The sequence below is a fragment of the Uloborus diversus genome, chromosome 4 (genome assembly GCF_026930045.1).
Source record: "Uloborus diversus isolate 005 chromosome 4, Udiv.v.3.1, whole genome shotgun sequence".
NCBI lineage: Eukaryota > Metazoa > Arthropoda > Arachnida > Araneae > Uloboridae > Uloborus > Uloborus diversus.
This window is the reverse complement of record NC_072734.1, coordinates 39,545,760-39,566,228: the sequence shown is the minus strand read 5'-3', so window position 1 is coordinate 39,566,228 and position 20,469 is coordinate 39,545,760. Positions and strand designations below refer to the sequence as shown.

The 20,469-nt window shown below is 35.1% G+C and overlaps 1 protein-coding gene across 1 annotated transcript in view; it reads left to right on the top strand.

Annotated features, from left to right (window-relative positions):
• The window catches only part of LOC129220057 (dynein axonemal heavy chain 5-like), a 274,414-nt gene that overhangs the window by 150,943 nt on the left and 103,002 nt on the right, over positions 1–20,469 (top strand). The window contains exons 43-51 of the mRNA XM_054854398.1: positions 1,727–1,855; positions 2,263–2,326; positions 4,593–4,715; positions 6,799–6,929; positions 9,337–9,490; positions 12,633–12,797; positions 14,418–14,644; positions 15,723–15,945; positions 17,648–17,846. Of these exons, the coding sequence (XP_054710373.1) occupies positions 1,727–1,855; positions 2,263–2,326; positions 4,593–4,715; positions 6,799–6,929; positions 9,337–9,490; positions 12,633–12,797; positions 14,418–14,644; positions 15,723–15,945; positions 17,648–17,846 (1,415 nt within the window). The remainder of the gene's footprint in view (positions 1–1,726; positions 1,856–2,262; positions 2,327–4,592; positions 4,716–6,798; positions 6,930–9,336; positions 9,491–12,632; positions 12,798–14,417; positions 14,645–15,722; positions 15,946–17,647; positions 17,847–20,469) is intronic.

Sequence of the window (20,469 nt, the reverse complement as noted above, 5' to 3'; positions counted from 1 at the left end):
TTATTTTGAAGATTCGTTTTTAGTAAACATCTTAAACAGCTTCGAGTGTCGGTTATTTTGAATATTTAGCTACCGTTCAAGAAATTTTAACGACTTATTTGTTACATAAAAAGTAGTCGAAAACTTTGTACTGCATAGTGAATAAAATATGACAACGTATATAAAGTACAAATTCAAAATGAAAAAAGGTTAAAAAAACTTATTTGTTGTTTGAGAAAGAAAATACCTGTGGATTCTCTAGTACACGTATATAATAGGAAGTACGATAAGGCAATGCGAATCTACGGGGCGTTAGTACCAAAATTTAAAATTTGTACGTAACTATTACAGATGATTGAAAAAACTCTTCTCTGGTTTGTGGCAAGAAGGGGTATTAGTCGTCCTGGTAGGTGCTGCTTTGCAGCATGATTTTTAAAAAAAATCCATGAAAGCCTACCTCCGGTTTAAACTTTGCATGCGGTTTAGTGAAATCTTTAAGAAGTCCATTTACATCCATTTCTTAAGAAGCACATCCCCTTAACTCTTATTGCTTCATGTATTGTAGATCATCATTATTCGGAAGAGCGGAAAGCTGCAAGAAATTCGTAGGGTAGACCGGGGCACGTTTACCAAGTGCCTTTTTTTCAAAACGAATTATAACTGGCGAGCCAACAGTCATAATAGATTGATGCTGTTCTCTAGCACATATTTTCACAAGTTTTTGAGCATCAGTCGAGCTTCGGTCTAGCATGCAGAAATAATAATCTATTTTCTACCATGTTGAGTAAGTTTTGTGCTGAACGTTTTGAAGTTTATTGTGAATAAATAATACTTAGATAAGAAATAACAAATATATAAAAATTACCAGAACTTTATCCTTTTTTGAGAATTGAATTGTACTTGTATGAAGTGAAATGTCATTATTATTTTTTTTCCCCGTTAAAAATAAATCCAAACTTGGCGACGGAACAAGTTTACGCGTTGGCGTCGGAGCACCTTTACGCAAGTTCTTACGGTGTCTTACTTCTAAACGTGCATTGACGCTTTTTTCGCTCCGAACTGTCAGAAACGTTTTTAGTATTTTCAGGCTATTTAGTTTTGAAAACCACCATTTATTTTTTAATTGAGTTACGAATTCGTATCTTATAGGTTAAAATCACGTTGTGCTGTCTTCATGCCCATTTAGTTTTAAGTTTATACTTTATTCAGTATGTAATAAATTTGCTTTATTTTAACGATGGTAAGACATTATGTTCAAAACAACAGAACCACGTTAGGTGTCAAAATAAATATGCATAAACGTGCCCCGTGTCCGGGGCAAGTTTACGCATTCGACTTGGACTCAAAAATACCTTTTTTTTTAACGGTGAAAAACATAAACTGAGCAATAACGGAATATACCAATTTTGACTCCATTAACTGCTTCACAAAATCGCCATGTCTAAAACATGAAAATTAAAAAATTCATTGAAAAAAGATCCCCGTAAACGTGCCCCCTATAGTAAAATGACGATCAAGCTGCATGTTTTGGGAATTTGAAGCAGAAATATCCATGATTTTGTTCAGAATCTTCCTGAAAAGCCAAAAAAAAAAAAAAGGAATCTAACTTTGTTAAAGAATTGAACTCTGTCTTAATGAAAAAAGGAATAGTTTATATTTGCTTTTCTGTTCGTTTTTCTTAGTACTACATAGCAACTTTAACCGGGTAGAATAATAAGAAATTTAACGTGATGGACATTTCTCATAGGTTTATTAACGAGCAAGATACTAACTGGTTTAACAAAAGTTTAACTCGTCTGGCCTCTGAAGAACTAGGCGATATATTTACTGAAAACAATACCGAGGATGAAGTTTGCTTTTTTGTGGACTTCTTGAGGTAATTACAGTTCTTATAGTATTTCCGCAAACACTGTACTAAGCAATGCTCAAATCGAATTGTTTGCGTGTTATTTAAATTTTGAATTTAAATTTTGATTAAAAAATTTGTTTAAATGCTTGTTTTAATTAGTTTACTTTAAAATGATATTAGGAAATATACTGCAAAAATACGATGAAGTCGAGTGTGCTAAAAGATAGTATTTCGTTTTAGATTTTGTGAAATAGTTTAGTCAAATATTTCCATACATTATATTATAGAAGCTTGAACATTCTTTCTAGTGTTTGAAGTTTGACGAAATAATTCTTTTTAAGATGTATAAAAAAAACGTTGAACAATATATTTTTGTAGTGTGAAATGTGTCGTAAATAAAACGAAAAATAATTGTTAAATATTACACTATTTAGAGATACTCCTGAGGTTACAGGAGAAGATGAAACAGAAGTCGAAATGCCGAAGATATACGAGCCAGTAAGTTGAATGTAAACTTAATCCTTCAAAACATGAAACAATGCTAAAATGGAGAAATTTAAGGAATGTTCGACCCAAAGTTTTCTTTTGAAAAAAAATTAAGGTTAATTTTTGAGTTGAAAGGTAACTTACACTAAATCTTGAAATTAATTACGTTAGAGTGTTGTTCAAAAGTATTCTATGAAATCAGAGCAATTTAAAATTTGCACTTTGTATTAAAACGTTTCAGAGATTAATCTGAAAAATATTGTATTTCACATTTTTACTGTTTCCATAAACCTTAAAAGCATTCGGCTTTTTTTGGAGCCTCATTAAAAAGGTGCCTTCTTTTCTTCACACCATTACAGTGTTGATTTTTGTACTAATTTCTGTGAACCATTTTGAACTGATCTTCCACCTTATGGGCCATTTCACGAAAAAGCCGTCATATCCCCGCACATTAATTCTCGTACATTTCTTTAAAAAGTAATAATTTAAAAAGGTAATGAACAAACATTTCACATAAGAAATTATGCATACGTTTGTGATTTATTAAGAAACAAAATTTTGTTCATTACCCTTTTGATTTATTACTTTTCATAAAATACACGACCTGTCACGTGCGAGACAAAATGTCCTTTCCGTAGAATGGCCCTTGTGTGCAATGCCATCTCGCATCTGGTGTCAAGCTTGTCATTTTTACGGTTGATTTACCGTCTGACCACACGAAAGGTATAAAATGGGCAATCGGCCAAGTTAAGGTGATTCCATTTGAATGAATCTTGCAGGCGAGAAGGGAAAATAGCAATGGGATATTGATGCTCGCCTTTTATAATGTCACTAGTGCGTTATAAATTCATTGTTAAACTCTAAGTTGAAAAATGAGGGGAAACCAACAGAGTTTCTATGGAAACCACAAAAAGAAAATAAAATGTTTTCATTTCGCCCGGAAATATTAAAAACAAAATGGTAAACTCAAAATCACGCCGCAAAAAAAAAAAAAAAAAAAAAAAATGTAGTGAGAATATTTCTCAAATACAGTTAAGATTTAAAAATTGTTTTGCCGTGAACAAATTGTCATTTGTACGTCTAAATAAAAAAGAGGCAAAAGCGCAAATCTAGTATAACGAACTAACTACAACCCCTGTAAACTAATAGATGCGTTCATTTCCGCCTATAAACTGGATATTTGCCTTTCCATATCAGTATATCAGTGATCAGACTAGCTGTATTTCCGTAGTAAACTTAAGGCAGTGGAACATCTATTTCACGATGTCCGTTTCATAAGTTATCCAGCTTGCAATGTCATTTTCTGCTGGTCCCAGACAATTGCTATACTGATAATGTTATTATATTCCGGGTTTTACGTTACCCTTTTCATAAAATCCGCATAATACGTTTTTCTGCAAACAGATCAAAATCATTTTTATCTAAAAGACTACCACAAACTTTTTTCTTAATATAAATTTAATTTTTTCCAAGAAAATTTTGTTTTATAGCTGTTTGAAACCACTCTGGCAGTATTTTTTGTACTGTATTATTGTCTTTTATCTGTGAGAGGGGTTCGATCATCCGATCCTGAGTATCGTTGGTCCAATGTTCCTTCATAACAATTTAGGACCAGAGCTGCTGACGCTCTTCTTGAAACTCATCCAGAAGTCGATGACACATGAATTGTCTTATCACTCCACGAATTCCTTCAATATCAGATTTAATGCGCGTCTCTATGGTAGTGATGAAGACGGAGAAGAAATTGTGGAAGATATTGTCCCTACTGACCCAAGCGATTCAAAGCATAAAACTCTTAAACATGTCTTATTTTCAAAAACCAACCCATCATATTTGCAACCAACCAAAAAGCAAATTTGCAAAACTTTCTCAGTGTAGAACGTGCTATAAATGAAATTGTATCTAAAAACAAGTAAATATTTCACATTTTTTCTACTAGTTCATTGGCCAAGTGTCAATTTTTAAACACTATAATGCTTACACTTTTAATCACACTCATAATTTTGCGTTTTCCCGCTTGGTACGTTTTTATAAAAGGGTTCGACAGAATACGTAAAATCGAGGTTCTGCTGTAATTGCAATCAGGTGATAATATACACACATTTTTCACCAAAAACTTTATACTTTGGAAGTTTATGCTTCACACAGCGTATACAACTTTTATGGAACAAAAGTGGGTTTTTTTTGTGAGTGAGTGATAATATTAATCAAATTTAAATAGTCGACGTGAAATATTTCCATCCTATGTTCAACGTAATATGAGAGCTTTTAATTTCAGGTGAAATCTTTGGATGCACTGCAAGAACGGCTGACATTTCTGCTCAGCCTGTACAATGAAGTTGCACGGACAGCTCACTTGGACATTGTGTTTTTTAAAGATGCCATCTCACACCTTACACGGGTAATTCCTTTTTTGTTTCGTCATATGAGGCAGTGAGAAGCAAAGGGATGTAAGTTTTGAGTAAAACGCGTTTAAAGATAACGTCCTAGGTAGGCTTTCATTGAATTTTTTTTCTAAATCATGCTTTATAGCAGCAACTACCAGGGCTACTAGCACCATCTTTTGCCCCAAGACAGAGGAGAGGTTCACCTACCATGTGTACTGGTTATCTCCAAATTTTTAATTTTACCATTTACATCACTTTGCTTCTCACTGCCTCATATGGAAAATAACAAAAAAAAAAAAAAAACACTGAGTTTTAATACGTCTGAAGTTGTTCGTGTACGTCTGAGCGTTGAATCCCATTCGGAAAGTCAAAAGTTTTTCGATCCTAAAAATGGAAAAAACGATGCATTTTTACTTCTTTTTACTTTGTAAAGGAAGTATGGTGTTCGCGAAAAAAAAAAAACCCCTTCAAATTTCGGTTTGATTTGAATGAATGTTGGGAGGCTTTTTCGACCCCTCCGCACATGCAAATATGTCTAAAAACGTATAGACGCCCGAAATATCATTTTGACCATTTCTGAGTTAATTACCACGAGTTCTCTCGTGACGTTTGTATGTGCGCATGTATGTATGTATTATAAATAAAAATTATTAATTAATCTATGAGGACAAATAAATGAACAAGTAAAACAATGATTGAGTAAGAAAACGAATGAATGAATAAGTAAATTACTAAATTAAGGTACATTAATAAAGTAATTAATAAATAATATGTAAAAGATTTGTTAAATGATTGAATAATTAAACGAAATGAACTATTTGCCTGATCCACTTTGCCCCATATAAACTTGTCTAATTGTATAAAGTATTAAAAATACAAATAAGCATAATATTAACTAAATAAATACTGCACCTAATATTAGAAGTTCTCAATTAATATTTCAAATATTAATTACAAGGACTTTAACATTTAATAACAATAAAATTAATTTTCGACTTTCAATAAAATATTACAATATGCGTATAAGTTTTTGAAAAAATGCTTGTATCATCATATTCTATGATTTTCAGAGGTAATTTTTTTTTTGACTGAAATAGACTACACGTGTTTATAATGTACTAGCTGCGTTGCCGGGCTTTGCCCGGACCACCTTGAAAATAAATATTGTGTCAAGTGACGTATATTCAACAATCAGGCGTAAAAAATAAATTAAAAAAAAACATCATAATTTCCCTTCCAAACAATGACGACAGATATTAAAATACTTTTAAGAAATTAAATCCAGTAAGATGGATTTAAAATGCGTAACCATGGAAACACAAAATGAAATAAGTTTAAGGAATTGAAATGCGAAAGAAAATGGTTCACAATTTGAATGAAATCGAGATTTCTTAAACTTGATTTAAAAACGCTTGTAACTTTTTTTCCTTTCGGGATAAAAGCTCATTTTTTCGACCATAGGTCGAGTTAGATCTGGAGTAAAAAAAGTCGCTTTTTCGAATGGCGTCAAAAAGAAAGCTGTGGGACAATTCCTTCACTTTTTATTGATTTGTTTTATGAGGAAAGTAGTGCCTAAATTTCAGCTAGGCCTAAAAAAATTCGAGCTAAAAACGCAAATAACTCCCGCCGTAATAAAGTTAGAGCATTGAAGCAATAAATAAAGAACTATTCATCGAATTGTTTTCGAATTGGTTTGCAAACCTTCTCAGTACTTAAAGGAACGAACTTGGGAACTTTCAGCAAAATCGGATGGGTAGTTCTTGAGTTTTGCGAGTTCAAACACAGACGCTTTTTGGAGACTTCGTTTTATACTATGTAGAGATTAAAAAATTTACTAGATAGGTAGCCCTAAAAGCAGAGTAAGTATTTCGCCATTTCACTTTGCCCCCACATTCCTCTATTGTGTATTTAGAGTAGAGTTAAAATAATTCGTGCGTTGTTATTATTTTTCGAAAGACTGTTTTTTCATGCAGTTTTATCTTGTGAAAGGTTCCGTATCATTCATTCTTGGTTGTGCGATATGTAACTTGAGTTTGTCCAAAACAAATATTTTTTTTGTAATTAAAAATTCTTTTTTTTTTTTCATTTTCTTTTCAGATATCAAGGATAATTAGATCGCCAGGTGGCAATGCCCTTTTGATTGGCGTTGGAGGCTCGGGAAAACAGTCTTTGACACGACTCGCCACCTTTATTGCGCATTATAACACACAGCAAATTAGTTTAACCAGGTAAGCTGGTTCATCATTTAAAATTTAAGGTTTATGTTTCTAATTGTACAACTCGTATTTATATCTAACACACAGAAGAAATTAGTTGACTGATCAAACAGCTTTGTTTTATTTTGGTTTTCTGAACTTAATTATTTCATGTTAAATTTAATTATGTATCATAACAGAGGATTCTTCTTTGTAATAAAAAAGTCAAGATCTGGGAAAAAAAGTTAACTCCGAACTCGCGAATTATAGCATCAAAATCTGAAATATAATAGGTATCAGGGACAACGCTCAAATCCTGAGTATAGTAATATCATCTTGATTAAGCCTATTTGAGCTCTGTATAACATGCTGTATAGGCTATATGACACAAAAGTTTTATTTTTCAACAGCAAACAATAACTGTTCAACTGTTACTTCACAGTTAACTGACATGCTAATTTTATGTTGATGCAAGGTAATGTAAATTAGGTAAACAATTGTTAGTTGAAGAGCAATTCATTTTAAATTTTCCTCAGTCTATTGGTGGTAAACATTACGATGACAACAGCCTTAGTTTTTATCACTTCTAGTAAATATATTTATGCTGCTGGTGATCATGTATTCCAATCTAGGAGGACATGACAAGTTCACTTTCAGGTAATAATGTTAGAATTACGAAGCGAATAATATGGTAGGTTTTAGAAAATAAAGTTAGTTGAGAATTTTCTCTAAGTTGTTCCAACATAATGTCTGTGGTCTGTTTAATCTGTATTGATGAACTTTCATGTGACATTTCTAGATTTGTAGCTGAGAAAAAACGCGAAAACGCGCGGATAGTTTCTAATTTCATCAAGATGAATCAAACTCAAAAAAAAAAAAAAAAAAAAAACTCACAAATTTTGAAGCGCTGTGTAGCTAATGTGCTTCAAAATTGGATTCTGTGTTTCTGCCATTTGGCTGCTTCAAGCTGTACTTGTTTTTTCAGCTTCGCTTTTATCTTTTGGCGCAAAAACTTTTATTAATTGCTATTAAATCACAGTGGTGGGTAGAAAAGGAAGTCATAAAGTTATTGTTGACAAATGAATTATAAGTAAAGACCATCCTACGTCAATGATCACAAAAGACATCCAAATGCCTCGAAAATCAGGCGATTTCTTTCTAATGCAATATTATGAATCCTTTTCCGCTGACAGAAAGCCTGTAAGTGGAAGAAAAGAGGATCCAAGTAGTTCTAATATTAATGAAAAGTTGGTCCAGATGAATCCGTAAATCACAGAGAGTTCTCCCTACATTCCCTTCAACGAAAAAAAAGTAGAATGAAGAAAAGATTGTACATTACGTAGCATTAAAACAATGAAAGAAGAACATAGCACGAATAGTTTCGGAAAAGCAGAATGAAACCACCAAGATACGAGCTCGAAAACTGTAAAACTTTCTTGGGGGGGGGGGGGGGGAGGGAACAGCACATGATTATACATTAAAAAACCCGTGGCTGTCCACTTGATAATAATTCTGTGGAGGGAAACGAAGACTGACTTTCAGACACTTTCAAACCTCTAGCCTATTATATTAAAGATAATGAAGAGATTTTTCCTGATTCAAAAACAATAGTTAGATATTAAGTGGTTGATGAGAAACATTACATATGGCAGGTGATTTGTGAGTGAGAAGATAAGAGCTCGATTTTTGTCATAAAGGGAATAAATGAAGAAGGAAATTTTCGCAAAAGAGTGCATAGTGAAAAATTTCTGGCATTTATCAGGAAGCACGACGTCTCTACCCTATTCGGCCCTAAGCTTGCCCTAGCACATCATTCTAAAAGACTGTATAGTACCTGTATAGACTGTATAGTAGACGATAACGGATTATGTGTCAATAGATTTTATTCCTCTGAATGCTTGTCTGCCGCCAAATCGAATATTATTGGAGACAATTGAAAAAAATCTTATGTAAGAAAGGACACATTGCCCATAGTTGTACAACCAGTTTCGTTGGGATGTCAATGCGACCGTTGAGAAAGCTTCTATATATTCTCTCAAAAAAGCTATGAATAGCTAACTATTATGGAGGGCTAAGAATCTGCTCCTCAGGCTAGAGTTCCACAATCTAAGAGCCGTGACTGTATAATGTAAGTTAATTATTGTTCCACTGTATCAAAACAGCTCCCATTTTATAATGTGCAATGTATTAAAAAAACAGTGTTTAAAAAAAAATTTCGAGTCAATCCTCTAGGCCAAGTTTTCATACTCACTCAAGCTTGCTTTTGCATGTTACAGCAAATACTGAAACTCAGTTTTAAGCAGAAGATATTTTTTTTACGTTACAACATTTGACTTTGTTCATTTAAGCTCAACATGTTTGCTCAACCGTTATGTCCAAATTTGGTGACAAGAATCCTATTTTTATAACTGATACAATTGCTTTTCAAATTGCTTTTCAGGAATTACAGTGCTGCAAATTTCTTGGAAGATTTGAAAACATTATACAGAGCAACTGGAATCCATGATAAAGGCACGACATTTATTTTTACAGATCAGGCTTTGAAGGATGAATGCTTCTTGGAATACTTGAACAACGTTCTTACCTGTGGGGTGGTAAGTCATCTTGTATTCACCTTTGACTTGTGAGTTTGCCTTTTATGAAATCCAGTGTTTTGATTTGATAATCTCATCGAGCATATTTTTGTCTGTTGCATAAACAAACTCACACACGAAGTAGCACTTTTACATGCTTAGTGTATCTGTATAGGTGCAGCAATAGTGATTTGTCAGAAAATTTAAATGCCTAAGGAGCGAAACGTTTCAAGAGTTTACAACACAGTCCCTTAAGATATCAGCTAATCTACTGCAATTCCCTCTCAGTTTGTCAAGTGACCTACAAACAATAGATCATATGACAAAGGAATTTTCAGCTGTGATCTCTCAGTTGTATGACAGCTGAGCTTTCGGAGCACGCCTTTACTTCGGGGTAGTTCATATTACATAGTTTGGTTCTGCGTATATTGCTTACTTGTCATATTTGTGCACTATTGACTCCACGTACTTGCAACGTCTATAGTTAAGGCAGAGCTAACTTGGCAGAACTGTGAAGGGTACAAAGATCATAATTATAGTATTACGTACACTGCCAGGTTAAGTTTACCTCAACTATACTGCCGTGCTAAGAACAAAAGTCATATCTGCAGCTGAGCTCAAAATGAGAAATAGCACTTTAATGTTTTACGTCTCCGTATACTTGATTCAGATTCCACTTTTGCAGAAGTTTTGAAAAATATTTCCCATTCACAAATTACTATAAAACATTGCATATAGGTAAAATGTTTTAAAGAACTACCTGGTCACCATTACTCAATTTTGGTTAAAAGTCCAGATACGACATCTGTGCTTAGCGCTGCAATATAGTGCATTATGGTCAAATTTTGATTCAGTACAGAGCAGAAACTTATTAATTACAGAGAATTATGTTAAAGTTTTAGCTGCTTCACAGCACCACTGAAGTGTTGATCATTATTTCCGTATTCACATGGGCTGCATCAGCGCCTGATTTGATTAACTTTTCATGCTATTAAGATGTAAGTTATCGCTCACAAGTCGGGTCTAAGGTAGAATTACAAGTATATACTGACAGTCAGGTCACGACATCCAAAAACTGCAGTTTCGTCTTCGTCGTGGACTAATCAATCTGAAATAGTCATAACTGAGATGGAAACATATATTCAGGGGTTGACAAAAAGAAGTCGTCGTCGGTACTAATGACCCGCATAAACCGTCGGCAATATTTTGTCATGAAAAGAAATTTTGCCGCAAGGTTCATCGCATTTTTACTGTTAATTGAGTGGCAAATGATTGTTTAAAAAATAAAATAGATGGAAGCTAGTTAAGAAAAAGAACAAAAATACACATATTTTTTCCAAATCTTCTTTTTGTGGTATCTTATATCTTACTTTATTTTTTCCATAAAATAAATAAAGAAATAAATACAGAAATTTAAACATGTGACTCCCACTTCCCCCAATCAACTCTAATTTGAATTCTGAAACTTTGAATTCAAATTATTTTTTCTCAATCACGAGTTGCGACAAGACCCTAATCATTGGAGTTATTGTTTCTAGAAACGGTCCCTCCCCTCTCTCCAAGCGTATCTCTCCTCCTGGTTGGTTATGTGTGTAAAGTTGAATGTGTGTGTGTAGGCTTAAGTGTGTGCACGTAGGTGTGTGTGTATGTGTGTAAAGGCGCACGCGTGTGTGAGTGGAAGAATATGTATGAGCATGCGTGTGTAGGACATGGACGCCACCGTCCAGCAGAAGTGGATTATGGAGGGACAGTGCTCAGGACCACAGGAGCCGCGCCGGTGGGCGGTGGTGCTGGAGAGGCCCCTGGTCCAAGCTGAAAAAGGAACCACAACATCAAGGACGGTCATGTGAGAACAATAAGCAATCATGATTGATCAAAAATCTTGAGAAAGATGCCTACTGCGAAGCAGCTTTGCTTAAGATTTTTTCCTTGGAGCTGTTTCAAGGTAGTAATGAAATAAAGAGTCATTCGCCCGATCGTGTTTTATACAACGAGCTCATTTGATGAAAATCACTTTAAATCACATAACTGAACCACAGACATCTCATAATTTGATAAAACATTTGTGTGTTAAGTAAATTTTTAATATACGAGTAATATCTTCTAATACCCCTAGAATTTAACTCTCCTATATGTGCCACTTTGTTACTTTGTATGATATCATATTTCAACAAATCATACCTCATTTTGTTAACCTCCCATCCTCAGTAGCTATTTTAAGATGTTCCGTTTTCGGTGAACGGGAACATTTATATTCAAAAAATTTACGAACATTTAGCATTCATTCCGGGATTTCACGGGTTTTCACCAGTTTTTCGTGAAAAACAAGTATATTTGAAAACAGTTTCCCAAATTGCTACTAGTTGCATGGATGTAATCTTCTCACTTAAGTGAAATATATTTTTAGTTACCATTTTAAAAATTATGCTCAGCTTTTTTATTAGGTGTTTCGCCTTCAACTCAGTAACGGCCCTTCCTGATTGATTAAGCCCCAAACAGGGGCACAATTGATGTGTATAGCTTTGCAATACTTGCAGGCAAATAAGCTTTTTGGAACTTGCTTCCAGCACTTGCCCAGTTTCAACCAGATTATTTTAGGAGTTCGCCTGGTAAATCAGAAAGTGCCAAGGTATTTACTAAAAGCATTTTAGAGCTTTCTTGGAAGGTTCCTGATTCATTCTAGAAATGTGACCTTTATTGAGAATGTTCATGAGATCTTTATTCAGATTCCAGGTTACTTTCAGGATGATAAATAACTTTTGACAGGAAACTTGTTCCTGTTTTGGACCAGTATGTTACTAAAAGTAATTAGGCACACTGTTAAAAATACAGGAAGATTTTCTGGTAATTGTTACTGTAAAATTGCATCGCCGACGCATCGCTGATTTTTACGGTAATTTATACCGGTGAAATAAGTGATCCCAGCGCCAACTGGTTGCTGTGGCCTACCGAGGAAACCGTAAAATTTTACAGTAACATTTGATTTTTACGGTAATAGTTACTGGCAACATGGATGCCAGTAACAATTACCGTAAATTTTCCGGAAAATTTTTAACAGTGTACATTACCTGCCCATTATTTTCGAGAAACCTTCATGATTTTTTTATTTTTATTAGTGTGGTAAAAGGTATCGAGATTTCTCACCTATCTTCATTGGTCTTAGGTTTCCAATCTTTTCAACCGAGATGAGAAAGCCGATCTAATTGCCGAGCTGACGCCCATGATGAAACGAGAGCAACCTCGTAGACCCCCGACCCCTGAAAATGTCATGGATTTCTTTTTGCACAGGACAAGGAAGAACTTACACGTAGTGCTATGTTTTTCACCAGTAAGTACTACTGAATCTTATTTTTGTGTGGTACTGTATTCTGATGCATAATTGAAGCTGGCTCCAAAGGACCTTTATAACCATAAATCAAATTTTTGGATCAAATGAGTCAAGTTTTCGAATATAGTGATAAGGGTCTCTTATTTTCTTTCAGATATTATGGTACGATTTGTGATTGAAGAAATCTTCGTGTTTTTCTTAAAACGATTTTTTCGAGCATCTATAGAGCATTATAAACAGGGCTGCGGAGTCAGAGCAAAAACGGTAGATTCTGGCTCCAACTTTGACCTCTGGGAATTTCAGAGCCTCCTACTCCGATTACTTTACTTCAAAATCAGTCTGACTCCAATTTCGACATCGACTCCACGAACACTGATTAAGTGGCGGACTTAGTGGGAGAATGACCGACTCCGACTCGACCCTTGGAATTCTAAGCTATCGACTCCCGACTCCGACTCTTTTATTTAAAATTTGACCCTACTCCGTCTCTTTGACTCCAACTCCGCAGCCCTGATTCACAATAGTTCGTTTTAAATTGTTGGATAAATTTCATTCATAATAATTACGCAAGGAAAGGAAGAAATTTATGTGCAAAAAGTGCAACCGGGGAGGGAGGGGGGTGGTCTGTCATGTACTCAGCTATCATGCACAAAGAAAACAACTAACGTGTTAATGAATATCGAAGTCTTTCTTTTTTTTTCAATCATTGAATTAAAATGATAAAATTTTAATGGAAAACAAGTAAAACAGCGTTTTTTATTCGAAAGCCTTCTTTTTAACTACAAAGGTGAATTTAAATTGCTCACACCAGTATTCATACCAAAGTCATATATATGTTGGAACAAAAGATATTTACTAAGGGAACATCGCTATATTTGCCGCGCTAGTTAGCAGATAGATGTTATTGGAGCAATTAAAGCAAAAAAAGAAAAATCTTTTAATGAGAAAGGACGTGAAGTTAGTCTGACCAAGGGGAACATAATTTCAATGTTTTAACATTAGATCTGTCCCTTTCTTTTGGATGAACTTCTGAGGGTTGCATACACAGAGAGGCCCACATCCCCTAAGAGCAAGGGCGCCCCCTAAATGTTGCAAATCCCCAAAAGCAAGAGCCCCCCCCCCTAAAAAAAGTGAAAAATACCCTCAAAACAGCCCCCCCCCCTTAAAAATTTCAATGGCTCAATCTGCGCCATGACCCCCCTAGGTGGCCACCCCTGGTATACAAATAATTTACCACTGCTTTAGTTGTGTTAGTTGTGTGTTGTCGTCGTGCAATAGTTACTAATCACTATGAAGATATGGGGTGCCATTCCCTTGAGAGGTTGGACTTCTTTATTAACATATCTTCGTCTCAAAGCAACGGAGGGATGTAGTAATGTTATTACTGGTATTAGATGTCTTTCTTGTTCTGAGGCGAAGATAAGACAATACAAGAAAGTTTTACAACACAAAGAGAGGAAATAATGCCCAGGGCTCCGGTGGGAAACAAACTCACGACCCCCAGCATTTGAAGACAAAATCCTACCTCAGAGCCACGGTTTTAGTTGCATTTTAGATTAAAGAAACAATGAAACTAAAGCAGTTTCTTAAAAATGATACTAAGTTTGATTTTTATTACAGGTGGGCGAGAAACTTCGTGCTCGTGCTTTGCGATTCCCTGGGATCGTATCCGGGTGTACCGTGGATTGGTTCCAGCCATGGCCAAAAGAGGCTCTCGTCTCGGTGTCCAAGCACTTCCTCCGCGATTTCGATCTCCAGTGCGATGAAATGGCCAAGAACCAGGTCATCAACACTATGGCCGACATCCACGAGTTGGTGGCAGAGCAGTGTGCGGAGTATTACCAAAAGTAAGCAATTCGCAATGTGTTAATTACTTAAGCCAGGGGTGCCCACCTAGGGGTCATGGTTTTCTCATTGAGGGGGGGGGGATCTTAGCGATATTTAGGGGGTGCGCCCTTGAGCTTAAGGGGGCGGGGCACCCCTGCTTAAGCTATCCGCAAACTTTTAAGTGATCAGTGCGCTGACAGCTGTGTCAATACCCATCAATTTTGCGTGCAAGATAAATCGCAGTATCTGCAGAAATGAGGTTTTCGGATATTTGAAAAAACGCGTTTTGGATTCCATGCTAACAATAGAGAAATGTTGGAATTTGGTGCTTTTTTCGTGCTTTATTTTAGCGGAAACCAAATAAGCTAGCTTGTACAATAAAGTAAAAACATAATATATGCCAAATAAAAAAATAAATAAATAAATAAATAAAAATTAGTAGTTACTGCGCTTTGCCTTCCCACGGCAGTATTAATCTTATTAAAAAAAGTCCCCACTTCAGAACTCAAATTTTTTAGAGGGCGGAAATTTTCAATTTGCCGAATGGAACTCCAAATTTCGACGAATGTTGATAATTTTGTCGAATCATCAGACAAAATTTGCCGAATAAGACATTTTTTGAGAGATCACGGTGACCTACCATCGGGGCGTCCCTGTACTAAGGGTGTAAGTAGAATTCTGTAAAAATATATCGTTCATGAAAAAATAGACATTCTCAAAAGTAAAATGAGGCAGTGAGAAAAAGGACGTACAATGGTCTTTTTAAAGTTTTGAGGAAAATGTGGTAAGTTTAAAACTTAGGTAGACTTTTACTAAAAAGTTTGCTAAATCATGCTGCATTACAGCACCTTCCAGGGCTTTTATTACCATCTATTGCCCCAGAACAGATTAGAGTTTCTCCCACTATTTGGGCTATTTTTATCATTTTTTAAATTCTGGCACTTACACCCCTTTGCTTCTAGGTGCTTCGAATGTGTTTTATCTATACGTCCATGCACGTTATATTTATGACTCTCCATAAGTTATACCGATTGTAAAAGCGTTTTCCTAACTTTCGAAACGTGCTGCGTATTATAATAAATTTTGTATCTGTTGAAGATTTCGGAGACCTGCTCACGTGACACCAAAATCCTTCTTGTCCTTTATCAATGGCTACAAACAACTGTATGATGAACAGTACCAAGAAATCGGCAATACTTGTACGCGTATGGAAAACGGAATTTCGAAGCTTGAGGAGGCTTCGCTTCAAGTGGAAAAGATGAAAGAAACACTGGCTCTGATGGAAGAGCATCTAGAGCTTGCTTCAAAAACGGCTGAACAGGTAAATGGTTAACCAAGTAGTAAAATCGTAGAGTTACACATTATTCAAAGTTATATAAGCTTGAACTGAACTCAGTACAGCATTTGCTATGCCCGATTATCCACTTGTATAACTTTTCAGCTTTTCCAGTTGATAATTTTAATAGTGTTTTGACGTATATTCTTTTAAACATAGATATTCATTGTTATATTGGCGAAAGATAACTCAATGGACGATGATAAACTAATGCTCTCGAGAGTAACACAAATAGCAGAATTTTCTTGTTGCCTGTTTTATATTTATTTCTCGAGCTGGAGATAATTTTTTCGAAGCTTCGAAAGCGGTAACTTTTAGATTATATTATGTCTTATTTTGCCCCAGAAGCATTTTAGCATTTTGTTCTCAGCAGTCAGGATATTGAATTTTTTTTTTTTTTTTGGCCGTTAAAACAATGAATTTTTTTGGAATATCAGCAATGTGATTCACGGAAGGTCAGCTCTCTCATGTTTATTTTACATTTCATATTAACCTTCCGTATTTGGAGAAGGCGCTGTGTTTATTGTGGCGAGGATACATTCACGGAAATGGTATCGAGAGAAAGCAGTATGTGTGCCATTTTCAGCAATAGCAATGGCATGATGCGGTAAGCATTGTCATGTGATGTGGAGGAGCATATTTGAAGTGGTGGTGTTTTGATTACTCTTCAGTAAGAATTTCTCATTCGTTTCCAGCTCGGCAGGCATGATCCTGCACGGTTAGAAGAATATTTTACGTTATGAAGATCGCTGTTCAGGATTTATCTTACATCCCAATCAGAAAATCTCTGGGCACGTGCACGTTTATCTGCTAAATACTTTAGAGATTCCTGTTGGAGATTTCTAGGATGAAAGCTCTCACGAGTGTCTCATTTTCAAGGGTTGTAATAGTCTGAGGCCAGTGAGGCGTTTTCTCTTTCAGTGTAGAAAACTGGCTCTAATGTTTGATACCCAAACGTTAGTTTTGTCCATCTGGAACAGGATCATGTCCATCAAATAGGAACGGAAAGTAAAATTCTGAAACTTTTGCTGAGTATAATGGTATCAAAAAACCACCATTTAGAATTGCTCCTTCACAACACTTGACGGAGCTTACCGCAACATGCCATTGCTACTACTGCAAATGGCATATATCTTTGATACTACTTCAACCACTGTATCACCACCACAATTTACACAGCGTCCTCTCCAAATACGGTAGGTAAATATTCCATATCCTGTATGTAAACGTTTAGACGAAATTCAAACTATTTACGTATGAAGATAAGTGTCAAAATTTGTATGTCTTCTGTAAAAATGCGTGATATCACACTTCTTGTTACACCCTCCCTCCCGCTTGCAAGAAACTAACAATTTAGTAATCCCACCTCCTTCCTGCTCACAGCGTGACATTATTTGCGGACAAACGCTTACTGGGCCATTTCACAGTATTTTGTCCAAATGTGGAGTCGCTTAACATGAGACTTTTTTTGTCATAATTATTTAATTAACTGTTTGATTGACACATTGTTTTGTTTTGAGTTTATATGTTGGTAGGATTAACTCAGAATAAAATTTTGTGCTAATCGAACAGCAAATTAAACAGTTATGGTAAAAAAAGTGTTATGTTACGGATTCTACATTTAGACAAAATACTGCGAAATGGCCATACGTTTATTTAAAATGTTGAATGTTTTTTTTTTCTTCAGGTGTTAGCGGAAGTGTCAGTCCGCGCTGATGCAGCCGAAGTAGTGCGTGATAGTGTGGAGAAAGCGAAGGATGCGGCGCAGCAAATAGTGAAAGAAATTCAGGTGGACAAAGCCATAGCCGAAGAGAAGCTGGAAGCCGCCAGGCCAGCTTTAGAAGACGCAGAGGCAGCTCTTAACACCATACAGCCGACGCATATAGGTAAAATTAATGTGTTTGAAGCAGTTGCGAATTAAAATCGCTTCAACAATCCATTTTTCTTTGAATGAAGTTGAGATTTGCATGCACTATACGTGATGATGTTCGTAGTCACATCAGGTTTAATTCATGTTGTTCTATCATGTGGAATAGTAGGGAACAAAACCCACTAGAGCTCAGTTCTGTGTTAGGACGGATTTCAGTCTTTAGTACTGTGACAGTAACCCGTCATACATCACAAAATATGCCTTTCTCTCACCTACCGCACCAAGAAAAAATGCCTTCCCTCAAGGTTCGGGAATTTTTTGTTAGATTTTGCCGGTACACGAGTAAAATTTTTGGGAATGATAAATACCACATCTAAATTGCTATACTGCAGCGTTTTATTATAAAAACGACTTTGTAGTTGCCACAAAGGCATAAAGTTATTCTGTATTGTATGTATTAATATTAACAAACTTTATTATAATAAGTAAGTGTGGGAATTTTTATGACCCAGTGAAATTTTTCAAGCTAAACATTGGTAATTCGAGTCCGTAAACTGAAACACTAACAAGGTAGGGTAAACTCAGTATAAAGTAACACACATGATAATCGAGCATGTAAAGTTCGCTTATCTCAATATTTTCTGCATTTTATGGGTTATTTTGAAGGATTCAGTGAATTTTAGAGTGATAGGTAATTGATGCTTTCAATATAAATTTCGTTTCAGAAAGCTCTATATTTTTTAAAAAATTACAATGTTTTCTGTGTCGAAAAAGAAAATGAAGCGTAATATTACTACAATGTGTTAAACCGTTGAGAGATTTAAGAAGTTGAAAGTGGGAATTCATTGGTCTGAACTGATAACATTCATTAATTTTTGCTTACACATTACAATTATTGCACTGCAAATAATCAAACACTTTTTTAACACTATTTTCACACATACACTTGTCCCCCTTTTTAAGAACACTATTTTTGTAATAGTGATTAGAACCGTTTTGTGAACACATGTCATAATACTTTTTGAACACGTACACTTGTCCCCTTTTTTAGAACACTTTTTCCGGACAGTTTTCAAAACACTTCTAGAAACTCTGTTCGGAACATGTATATCCTTTTTAGCGCACTTTTTAGACATTACATGGATAGTGTAAAAGAATGGTTTTTGAACACTTGCGCTAAACATTTTGTGGCACATGTTTTTGTACAGTTTTTAGGATATGTTTCGGAACAATTGCCGATCACTAATATCCTCCCGAAATATGTGCTACCCAAGTATAAAAAACCATTATAAAAAGAAAAAATACTCACTAAATTCATTTTGTTGAGACTTCAGGCTTGGTGATGGGTTTAGGCTTTGAGTGAATATGATTATTAATCTGCATTATTAGTATGAAAATTTAAAATCTAATGGCATCTCAAAACCAACTGAATAGTTTACAGCAAAAATGACAAACGAGCAAAAAAAAGTAGCAGGAAATCGTAGTACAAAATCATATTTGCTACAGAAATGACAATTAAGCTTGAAATATAAATTTCCATAAGTAAGTTTTCAAAGCCAATCAATAATGTAAAAAGTAAACAAAAATGTGTCAAAAACAAATGGTTATATAAATTAATTTTTTAAAAAAAATTCCTCAAGAACAAAAACTTCTTTATTACTATCTATAAATCTAATTTGTTTACGTTCCTACTACTTAGCTACTCAGTAGTCTACTGCTCGGTTTGTGATGAATGACCATTAAAGAAAGTAGTGTTCTTTTATACCATTAAAATGCAATGAAATTCTTTAATAACTAATCATTTCTGTGAAACTTCATTGCAAACATGGAATTACCAATTAGTTAGTATTTCGTTTTTCTTCCTTGTGCAAAGTACAGGAGTAAATGCATTAAATTTAAAAAAACCAATTTCATTTGAATTAGGCCAAAAAATTCCATTTAACTCATTCCCAGATGTATGTTTGGTGTTTTCAACCCGTCTGCAAGTGCATATGAATGTACGGGCAATCAAAATACCTATTTTCGATAATTACTGAATTCATTATCACGAGTTTTATCGTGACGTCAGTAAGTACGTATGTATCAGAGGTGAATTCGTAAATGTTCCAGTACCAGAAACGCTAATGATAAATGATCGAATAACGATTTTTGGCCAGTTTTGTGTAGAAGCGGAATTATTTTTCTTGAAAAGTAACGTCGTTCCAGTAAGACTAAGAACGAATTCACCCCTGGTTTTAATGTATCTCGCATAACTGAAAAACTGTATGCTGTAATAAGTTAAAATTTTGTATGTACACTGAGTGGAGTCTGCTTGTGCATCTCCATTTTTGGTGTGCACAGAGGTTCCAAAAGAAGCATTTACACTTTTTCTTTTTTTGAGCCAAATCGCTGTAGTTTTCAATGACGACTAAGAAGCATATCTTTCTCGATTATGTTCGATTCGATAGAATTCTATCTACCAGTCACATAGCGAGACATTTTCTTCTGGTTGGAGTGAAGGAAATTTCTGGCTTCACTTTTGATTGATGTAATTCGTTCGAATCGAATAATCAATTATGTTAGGTGTAATGTGCCCCTGAAATGATGTTGTGAATGGACGCCCAGTTGGTGAAAAATTGAGCGACAAATATTTCACTAGG